Source organism: Corapipo altera, unplaced genomic scaffold (assembly GCF_003945725.1).
Source record: "Corapipo altera isolate COAL_440 unplaced genomic scaffold, ASM394572v1 70, whole genome shotgun sequence".
Lineage (NCBI taxonomy): Eukaryota > Metazoa > Chordata > Aves > Passeriformes > Pipridae > Corapipo > Corapipo altera.
The window spans coordinates 3,635,967-3,646,920 of record NW_020884911.1 but is presented as its reverse complement, the minus strand read 5'-3'; the positions used below and the strand labels follow the sequence as shown (position 1 = coordinate 3,646,920).

Genomic DNA, 10,954 nt, shown 5'->3' with positions numbered 1-10,954 from the left:
ACTGGATCCAAAACATCGATCTTTTGAGGAACTTTGTTAACTACCTAGCTGAAAAAAGTGAGTTTGGTACTATCTGAAATATTTTGCTTGTTAAAAAGGCCTCGGTGTGGGCCTTTCTATTTTCTGCCCCTGTTACTTTGTTTCACTGTGACATCTCGCTGAACTCAACTTGCTCATGTGTGAGGAGCTGGAATTCCTGTAGGAATGATTTTATGGGTGTTGTGCAGACTGCAAAGAGAGATTGATGCTCCAAGGGCCGGAGCACCTCTGCTCTGGAGACAGGCTGGGAGAGCTGGGGCTGTTCAGCCTGGAGAGGAAAAGGCTCTGGGGAGACCTTACAGCACCTTCCAGGGCCTAAAGGGGCTCCAAGAGAGCTGGAGAGGGACTTTGGACAAGGGCCTGGAGTGATGGGACAAGGGGGAATGGCTTCACGCTGAAATTCTTCTCTGTGAGGGTGGGGAGGAGCTGGCACAGGTTGCCCAGGGAAGTTGTGGTTGCCTCATCCTTGGAAGTGCTCAAGGCCAGGTTGGATGGAGGTCTGAGCAACCTGGTCTAGTGGAAGGTGTCCCTGCCCATGGCAGGGGGTTGGAACTGGATGAGCTTTAAGGTCCCTTCCAACCCAAAGCACTGTGATTCCAGCTCTGCCTGCTGGAAGGAGCCACACACGCCCACCAAGCTGAATGAAATTTGGTTCTACCCTACAACACACAGTGATGAGTGAAGGAAGGGCAGAGTGAAGCTGGGAGAATTCATGAAACTGCTGGACAAACCAAAACTGTTTTCACATATCTAAAGGAATACAACGGGCAGGTGTTGTCATATCAGCAAGAGATGCTGCAGAAATCACTGTGTGATTATAAACATCACTGGGACCAGAGAGCCCTGATTGTTAGGCCACATCCTCTGCTTCTCTCCAGTCCCTGTCAATAGGCTGCAGTGGAATCACTCCCACATTGTACCAGTTTAAACAAACCATAGCTTTACATTTAAAAAACCCACAAAAGGACAGCCTGCTTCCCAGCCCTCTGATTTCTCTCTCCTCAGCACATTTTACACAGGCTGAGGGACCTCCAGTTTTCCTTCAGTAGAGGACTTACCCACTTCTCACTTGCTTGACACAGGCCTAGTATTTTCCTTGTCCAAGTCCAAACACTGGCTATATTTAAGACCTGCCCAAGGGTTCCATGGGAGAGCTGAATGGTCATATTAGTGCCAGCACCTCTTGCACAGACAGCTGCCTTCCACGCTCAGCCTCCACTTAGGCTTTGCAGGCAGGATCCTGACCATGCCTGCACAAATTTCTCCCTGGAAGCACAGCCCCCTGTTCGTCATTCCCAGAGCAGAGCTTGTTGCCCAACTGTTACATGGAAGTCCTGGAGTTGCCCCTTGCCTACGTGACCTGAACACAGGAATGCAGGGACATGGGGAAATGGGAATGTGATTCTCATTGTGAGAGTGTGTGGCTCCCTTCAGTGCTGAACAAGCACGTCCACTTGCAATCCAAGCTGTCCGGACTGGGATTTCGGAGAAACTATCAAATATTTCCATTTTCTTTCCTGCCCCTCCTTCAATCTTACCCCATGTGTCACTGCTGCTCTGCAGGGAGGCTCTGCCAGCTCATCCAGGCTGGCTGTCAGCCCTGTCCTTTGCCTTTTAGCTTTAAGGAATGATACCCTGCTGCTGTCCTCTCTCTGTGTTTCTTTAGGTCATCAGCTGTCTTTTCTCCTCTGCTCCACTCACCTTGCAAGGCTTTTCCATGAGAGGTAAGGAACACTGACGAAAAAAAAATCTGGTTTTATCCAGCTGCTTTCAGTGCTGCATGTGACTGTAGCTCTGCTTCCTACAAGCAGCCCTTGGAGAGGTTGGAGCAGGAAGGCACAACCCAGGGCATGCTGCACCTCAGTAATTCCAGGCTGGATAACTTGAGGGGAGGCTGCACCAGCCTGCTCTGTCTGACACGTGCACCAGCCACAGCACCAAGTCATCTGTCATCCCACCCCTGGTGCACCAAGTCATCTGTCATCCCACTCTGTGTCATCCAGCACGTCCCGGCCACGCTCCAGACATTCCCCTTAATGCTCATCATCCTCCCTGATTCCTGCAACGACCCGATCAGACATGGTTCATCCCACCTGATTTACACCCAGGGTTAAAGACCACAGGCTCGGGGGTCTGCAGGAGCCAAGTTACTCATCCCGCGGTGCCAGATGTGGGAGAGGTTTCCCAGAGTGAGCGAAAGCAGCGCAAGGGCGGCTGCCCCTGAAGTTGTGCAACACTGAGATGAAATCCGGGACAGGAATGTTGTTTAGATGAAAACAAAAACCTTCAGGAAAGTTATACCTCAGCTCAGCCACAGCCCTCTTCTGTACACCGTGCTTGGTTAAACCCAGATCAGGGTAAAACCCCACCGATGTCAGACGGCTGCTGTTTGCTCTTACTCACACCGAATTCCGCAGGGAATTTCACCGGAACGTGTGTTACTGCAACAGAGACACACACCCATAGTTTTCTGAAACCTCAGGCTAAATAATCCTCTTCCTGCATTCTCTCCCTGTTCTCTGTAGGAAAATGTCTTGCTCGTGCTTGCTCCGTGGACAGACCTGCGAAACATTTCTTTTGTTGGCTTTAAAATCCATTCTCCAGACCTTTTCAAGGTATTTTCGTTCTTAACCATCACTTGGACCGCGGCCAGCGAGAAACATTCACCTCTTAAACTTTACAGCCTGGTACCATCCTCGCCTTCTCCTGCTCTCCCCGAGCTCTGCTTATCTTGGTGTCACTGAGGAATGCAGGGCTCTGCCCGAGCATTCCTGCGGGCAGAGGGGCTTTGTGCAGCCTTGAATCACCCCCTCGGAGGGGGCGTCTGGTTCGGCTCCTTATGCATCACCCGTGTGAAAAGGCTGACAGAAACGCCTGCTTTTACTAAATACGCCCTCAGGTTGCCGCTGAAACTCTTAGAAAAGCAGAAAAAAAACGGAGTGGAATAAAAGGTGACATGAGAACAGGTCAAAGTGGCCCACGGAGGGGAAATCTCTGCCTGCTGCTACCAGATATTTGAAAGAAACTGGTGAGAGAAGGCTGCTGCCTGCCCTGGGAAACCTTCACCAGTACCTGGGCAGCTGCTTGAGATACAGCACCATATTCCAGATGATTAGAGTTTGGTGGGAAGATACAACACCTGCTGCAAAAACTGAGCATCCAAAAAGCAGAAACAAAGTTGGAAAATAAAAATAACAAAAGCTCGTTTTCCAAGGGTGCTCTGCCTCTTGCAACAGGTTCTCTGTCTCACTCAGAAATCAAGCACCCCTGGGCAAACAAAGCCTCCACTTCCACCGAAATGAGCGGCTGCTTTCCCAGTCTGACAGTCTGCTTGCCTCCAAAATAAAGCCAGTAAGGTTGAACTCATTAAAGGTAAGGCAGGTTTTGGCTCACCGGGTCTCCTGGAGGGTTTTTTTTAAGATGTTAAAAGCAGTAAGATAACCAATAACCCTAAAATAACCACTGAAAATTCGTTGTCTGTAAATACCGAGCCAAAGGCAGCAAACACAACACAGGCACTTCATAGCCCAGGGCAAAGCCAGGCCACCTCCCTGCAGTTCCAGCTTCCCAAAGAGGAGCAGTGCAGCAGGTCTGGGAAGCCAGAGGGAAGGCAGGAGCTGGACTTTCCTCCTCTTACAGCGAATTCTTCAGATTTTTTTAACCTGCCCCACGGTGCCCTTTGAACCCCGGCAGTGCAGATCCCTGAGGTACCTGCCGTGGTGCACGTGCCGGGCCTGCACTGCCCTGCTCCCAGTCCTGCCCCACCAGGGTTAATATGGGATTAGCCCCTCATCTAGGAAACTATTTGTCCTGCCCTGGAGCCATTCCACGGGGGAACAATATGTACATCTCTCCAAGGGAAGGGCAATGGCTCCAGGGAGTCCTCCTGAAAGGCCCTATCTCGCTCTGGGGATGTTCTGGTGCTTTTCAAGGCTCTCTCCCCACGCAGATAATGAACCACACGGTCCATAGATAAGCTCTGAGTACATGTGCACAGGCAGACTCAAGGTTTTGGGGCAAGACCTTTATCTGCACTTTAGCACCAAAGTGGGGCTGTGCTGCCTCCACGTCAGGGATCTGTTTTGTTGTCCTGATAAAGGGAAGGCACTGACTACTGTTCTCCTTGGAAATTTTACTAATCAATTGTCTTACAGTAGCAACCAAACGACCACCCTTTTGCTTTCACTTTGGAACGATCTCTATCAATTCACCCCTTTCCTGGATACTGACTTTGCTCTCCATCAGCCTAATTATTATCCTGAATTGTGGGAACGCTGACAGACCCAGCTCCGGGCAAGTCCCTTGGTGAGAGATGGTTCACGTTTTCAATCCCACTTTTCCAGCAAAGGACGAGATAAGTAACGGGAAGGGAATTCTCCCAAGCCATGTGGAACACAGATGCAGAGCAGGGGCCGGGAGAGGCCTCCCAAGGCTGTCCCACGCGGGCTGAGATTCCCCCCACCCTCTCCATCGGCACAGAGAATTCCTCTCTGTGAGAGAAGCAGGTGAGGGTTTCACTTCTGACATTCCCTAAGGGCCTCCTTAGAAAAGTCATTTGTCCTGCGTGAACATTTCTGGGATTTACTCCCAGGAGCAAGAGTCTTAGAGAGAAATTTAAACACTTGAAGCCCTTTATTGGCGCCTAGAGAGAGACCAAAGCCCGTGTCAGCAGACAGAGCCTCAGCTTTACATCATCCTGACCTGCCAACAAAGGGACACAACAATTCCCCTCCCTCCCCCCTTGTCAGGGGGAGACTTGAGAGCTGACACTGATCTTTTCCCTTTACCCGCCGCCTCTCAGACAAAGACGGACAGGAGCAGCCCTGCCCGAGCGTTGGGAAATAAGAGCCCTCCCACCCCGCTCCCGCCAGGGCCAAAGGAGCAAGGAAAGTTGCCTGGAGCCGCCCCCTCTCTAGGCGAGGGGAAAGCTGGATGCGGGGGAGCGAGCCTGGAACAAACCTCGCCTTAGCTTGTGGGCAGAGCCGCGAGCAGGGAAGGCTGGGAATAGAAAAGAGGCATTTCACGCTCTCGGCTGAGTCACCCAAGTGTATAAAGCCGAGGCCGGGCAGTCGGAGCCGCTCGGAGCGGAGGAGACACGAGGCATCGGGATTTTGGGACAGGTACGTGCAGGCGGATGCGGTTTAGAGGCAGAGACTAAGATTAAATCCAAGACTGGAATCCAGCGGTCCAGTTCCTCCCATCCTTTCCCTGCCATGTGCTGCGGAGCACGGGATCCAGCGGGTGCGGGTCCGGTGACCGGGAAGCCCTGAGGCTGCTTGGCTCTGTCACGGTTCCGTCTGACAAAAAGGACGCAGGCAACCAAAATACACTATTTTGGTGGTCCAGGATACACTCTTTTGCTTATCCCTCCTTCAGACCTGGGATGGCAGCAAAGGATAACAGTCCGGGCAAGACCTGGCACCATTCAGGGAACAGCAAATAGCTATTAAAATTTTGAATGAGTCTGAGATATTTCATACTACGTGAGGCTTCGGTCACCTCCCTACGTAATATGTTTTTGGATGAGGAATGATCACTTTGATGCCTGGCAGCGCAAAAGACAGCTCAGTAAGAAAAGCGCTAGTTTAGGGCTGGTCTTAATTTTCTCCAGTGACACAGATTACCTGCGGGGCCTTTCACAAGTCATTTAGAACTTTTTGGTTCTCTTTTAAATGACAAAGACAAAGCTGGGGCGGGAGGAGGAGGGAGCACTGAGGGAACTGGAACACTGAATGTTTCTTGGCGCCCAGGCCTTTGGGGCCCTGGTCCAGGAGCACACTCAGTTTCTGACCGCTTCCACTGAAATGTGGTTCAGGATCTGCATTCCCAGTGCATCCTTTTCCCAGCAGCTGGGCTGTGCGATCTGTCAGCAGTGCCGGCTGCTCGGGAGCCCCGAAGTGCCTGCGGGGTCCCCACGTGGCTGTCACTCAGAATGGGGCAGCACTGCCCTGGCACAGCCCAACAAGCCCCGGGGCTTTGCTGTGCCAACTTCTGCTAAGGGAAGGAAAGCCCTTCCTAACACAGGAAAGGCACTTTTACCTGCCCACTCCATTGCAACTCAGCCCAGTTTGGGCTCCTGTCCTTTAAAGTCTGACAACCCTCCCCAGCCCTCGGATCCATACACTTGCTTTGCACAGGCAGCTTCACAGAGAACAATCCCTTGCCACGGGCACACCTGCCCTGTTGCTTGGGCATCATCATCCCGTTGGAAAACTTCCCACTGGGCTGCCCAGACTGGACACTGCAGCAGGACAACCTTCTGTGCTGAGGGTGCTGGTGTGGGATACAGCTTGGTTGCTTCCTCCATGAAAAACTGTAGGCACACTTAGACTGAGAGTGTGTGATACTTCTGTCCCCAAGGGTTCATGTTTACTTAGGCTTAATTACGGAAGAGCTAATAATTATCACTTATCACTGCTGGGATGTAAAAGGAAAGTATTTAAAAAAATGTTTCACTTTTAAACTGCTTGTAGTTGCGTGGAGGGATTTTAATTTAGCTCTTAACGTTGATGTTTTGTTCCCCCCCCCCCCCCCCCCGAAACAAAACCCAAACAGATCTTGGAAATTGATTGCAAGTCACTTCGGAAAAGGATGTTTCCAGGCTTGCTCGTCCTCTCCCTGCTGGTGGGGAGCACAGCGGCTGGCCCGGTGAGCAGAGCAGAGCCTGCAGCATCCAGGGATGTCACCACCTTTTTCCAGCTGGCTCAGGAAGACCCGTGGGAGAACGTTAATCTCACCAGCATGTCCTGTGAGAATCGGAAGAACAGGACCTGGATCACCCTGCAGCTGACCAACAGCAGCCTGACAGCTTTCCCTGTCTGCCTTCCGGAGGCCCTGGAGACCTTGGATCTCAGCAACAACCTCTTGGAAGAGGTGAACGGCTCGGAGATCGCGAACCTGCCGCGGCTGCGCGTCCTCTCGCTGAGGCACAACCACCTCTGGGCAGTCTCCTGGGGACCTGAAGCCCTCAGCAGCCTCCTCAAGCTGGACTTGAGCTTTAACAAGCTGTCGTCTGTGCCATCCTGCCACAGCTCTGCCCTGCCCAACCTGAGGTGGTTGTCCTTGGCTGGAAATCCACTGCTGGAAATCCAGCCGCTGGCTTTTTCCTGCTCCCCTCAGCTGCAGGTGCTGAACCTCTCCGTGACCCTGCTGGGGCAGGAGGACAGCAGAGGAATTAGGGAATCTGCTTTTGCCATCAGCACAGCTCCCAGGGAGGCCTCGGACAGGCCTGGAAACTCCATCCATGTGCTCGATCTGAGCGGGACATTCCTTGAGAAAAGTAAGTTTCTGGATTTCCCACTGTAAACACGGGGTTTGGTCAGGCTGGGGGAGCAGGAGCCTTGCTGGATGATGGGATGATGGCTCCCATCCTGACCCAGCCCGGGGTGGAGGGGGAACACCCCACACTGCAAGCTGCAAACAGCTGGTCCAAGAGTGCAGGGCACTGTCACACAGACCAAGGGAAGGGCAGAGACCAGACACCATGAGACACCACAAGAGCTGTTTGTCCCAGTGTAGTCACCCCCCTCCATCCTAATTCCACTGTCTGCTACTGACAGTCATCCCACTGTCAGCCCTGGGATTAGTTTTGGGACACAGAGGAGGAAATTAATTTCTCTTTCCAGACAGGCTGCTGAAATCTTTCTTTGTCCCCACAGCTACTCTGCTTTGTACCTCTGCAGCGAGGGAGCGCAGAGAGAGGCTTTCTGTGTCAGCCACAGCCTAATACTTCCACACAGGGAGACAATCCCTGCCCTGAGCAGTTTACAGGATAGTTTTTTCCCTCTTACCAGCTCCAGTTTCTAACTGAGGTGCTGAGGCACACAGATGCTCCCATTCCCTGCCCAGCTGCCCTCAGCCTGGGGCAGAGCCAGGGCCCTGGGGGCTCCTCAAGCCAGAGGTGTCACTGCAGCTCCCATTTAACTGACACACCACCACATTTCCTCCATTAATTTCCCTAATCCCTCCTGTGAGCAGTGAGTTACTCAATTCAGTCATGGGATGGAGAGGACCTTTTGTACCAGACTCATTCTTTTACTTTCATGCCCCTTGGCTGTTTTTCCTGTGCTAGGAGAAATGGGAAGTTATTTGCCTTTCTTGCACCGGGTCAGGGCTTTGTAGACATCTCTAATTTCCACCACTTCCCTGAGGAGAGGAATCCTTGTTCATTTAATCTCACCTAACAAGAAAGCTATTCCATATCTCTTACCAGCTTTATTGCCCTTCTATCTTCCCTTCTTTTTCTCTGCCCTGTTTTACATATTAAAAATCACACATATTACAAAATTACAGCTGCATGGGTGTTTATGCACTGCTGTATTGATTTTTCCTCTATTCCTTTCCCAAAGAGAGCAGCTGCAGAGGACAACAGAGATACTTCATATCTAGGAACTCAACCCCTTTTTCTAGGCAGAAACCCACAGGAATGCTCTGTTTACATAACAGGTGTAAATGTTTTTTCTGCTTCAGTTCAACCAGAGTGGACCAGAGACTTGCCCAACCTCAGATCCCTTCACCTGACAAAGATGCCACGATTAAGAAGCCTCGACACTGACTTTGTGAAGTCCATGCCTGGTCTCCAAGAGCTGCACTGCCAGGACTCCCCTTCCCTGGGTTTTGTGAGGACAGAGATGTTTGACAGTGCTCCTCATCTGAGCCATCTCTCCTTTGAGAAGTGAGTTGGTTTCTTTTTTGTTCTCCCTCACATTAAACCCGCATCTTGGAAGCAGACAAAAATCCTGTCCATCCCACTTTCAGTGTGAGAGGTTAGCATAGTTCCTTGTTTAGAATTAGTAAAAGCAATGCTTTAGTCCTTATTCTAGAGGTAACAGCTCTTGGTATGTCACACACCTGAAATACTAAAGAGAGACAAAAGTCTGAAAGTGACTTATCAAAATAACACCGAGCAAGATTTCTATAATATGGGCCCAGGTTACAAGCATATCAGAGAACAAACATTAGAGCACTGGCTGCGCTCTAGGAACCAGGTTCAGGAAAATAAACCCATTTAAAGCAAAAAAATCCCACTGGATTCCATCCCTCACTGTATCTAAGACAAAAGAGAGCATCTTCTGAGCATGGAAAGGGCAGGATGGTTATTTTAGTAACTGGCTACTGCCAAGGGAAGTGGGAATACTGCTTTGTGCCTTACACACCCTGGGTATTGAGCACACTTCAGTCCTTGGAATATAACTTAGCGTTTGCTAATTATTGCATTTGTCATCCTGCAGCTGTAACCTCAGTTCCTTTAATCCTTGGGACACCAACTCGTCGGATGGCATCACCATCAACCTCTCTGGAAACCCTCTGTTCTGTGACTGCCAGCTCTCCTGGCTGCTCTCCAAGCCCAAGAGAGTTGTGCTGCAAAAGTAAGTGAGTTCAAGGAGATGAAATATTGCTCCTCAGAAACAGCTTCAATGTGTAAGTTGTCTGGGGAGAAGACATTCCCTACCATTTAAGTTATTCAAACTCCTTGCGTGTTCTCCCCTTTCACAAGGGGTAGAAATGCAAAATAAGGTCTCCTTGAGGAACAAAGCATTAAGTATTATCAGGTGTGGATTCTACTTTAAGGTGAGAATAATATTTTCTTTCTATTACAGACCACATTTCTCTATTAGCTGGAGATAAAAAATAAGCTGGTTTGGTGGGCCAGCACCGGGAGCAGGAACTGGAAGACTGTGCAAGATCTTTAGCAAATTATTCCCTCCTTACCCTGCCGTTCCCAAAGCTGAGCACGGGCAGTCAACAAAACCCCTTGCAAATAGCAGCATTTCTCACCTATTGTTTTCATGCCCTCCTACAGTTCTACGGACTAATTACGATAAGCTGTAGTTAAAAGAAGTGCTTTGCATGTAAATGATCTCCCTTGGTTTTGAAAGACCACCAAGAAGATTTGTCATCAAATCTCTGAGACAGCAGGGAAGTAGAGTGTTAAAATTAGATAGTTTGTCATCGGGATGGGCTTAGCAGTTGCATTCTTAACCAAAATTTCAATGTGTGAGTAAAGAAAGAACTCTTAGTCATTTAAAAGCACATCCCGGGTCATCTCACCTCCAGCTGCCTAAACCAGCTGGTTTCGGGATCCTGGGGATCCTGTTACATCCCTCTGCATTGTTCAACTCTTAGTGTGGCATTACAGTCTGACCCTTTGGGACAAGTTGCCTTGAACTCTTGATAAGGTTCACAGCCCTTGTGCCAAAGGATGTTTCCTCTTGGGGAAAAGATATTCGAAAAGATATTCCCGAACCTTACAAAACCAGAATCCCAGTCAGCTGAATTCCACAGCCAGAGCCATCTGCCAAACACAGGACTATCATTAAGACAACTTAACTTTAGTCTAGGTTTGTCCTCACTAAAATAAAGACTGATTTCGACAGCAGGTTGCCAGTTGCAGTCCAAGCAGCCTAAGGAGCCTGCAGTGTTCTTATGGATCTTGACTTTTCTGTCTTCTCCCCTCTGCAGGGCTGGGGAGACTTTCTGCACATCCCAGGAAGATGGGGGCAGACCTTCAACACCTGTTTCACTGCAAGAGCTCTACAGTAAATGCCAGTCTGGGAGCAGCAATGTCACACTGCCCCACTCAGACACGCCCTCTCCTGATCATGATGCTCTCAGCTTTACCAGTTACGATGCCACTGCTGCGGTAACAACAGACTGGGCTCTGCTCTCCAGGGACACTTACACCAGCTCCCTGATCCTGGGGGATTTAATGAGCGCCACAGCCAACCCAGTGCTCACCAAAGACACTTCTACCAGCTCCCTGATCCTGGGGGATTTAATGAGCATCACAACTAGCCCAATGCTGACCAAAGACACTTACACCAGCTCCCTAATCCAGAGGGATGCAATGAGCACAACAGCCAATCCAGTGCTGACCAGAGACACTTACACCAGCTCCCTAATCCAGAGGGAGGTA

At 50.3% G+C, this 10,954-nt stretch overlaps 2 protein-coding genes across 3 annotated transcripts in view; one reads left to right on the top strand and one right to left on the bottom strand.

The window, feature by feature from the left end:
- BMP2 (bone morphogenetic protein 2) overlaps positions 1–10,954 on the bottom strand; it is a 221,999-nt gene that overhangs the window by 202,333 nt on the left and 8,712 nt on the right. The window lies entirely within an intron of this gene.
- The window catches only part of LRRN4 (leucine rich repeat neuronal 4), an 8,486-nt gene continuing 2,498 nt past the window's right edge, over positions 4,967–10,954 (top strand). The window contains exons 1-5 of the mRNA XM_027653764.1: positions 4,967–5,159; positions 6,595–7,318; positions 8,509–8,713; positions 9,270–9,407; positions 10,501–10,903. Of these exons, the coding sequence (XP_027509565.1) occupies positions 6,631–7,318; positions 8,509–8,713; positions 9,270–9,407; positions 10,501–10,903 (1,434 nt within the window). The 5' untranslated portion in view covers positions 4,967–5,159; positions 6,595–6,630. The remainder of the gene's footprint in view (positions 5,160–6,594; positions 7,319–8,508; positions 8,714–9,269; positions 9,408–10,500; positions 10,904–10,954) is intronic.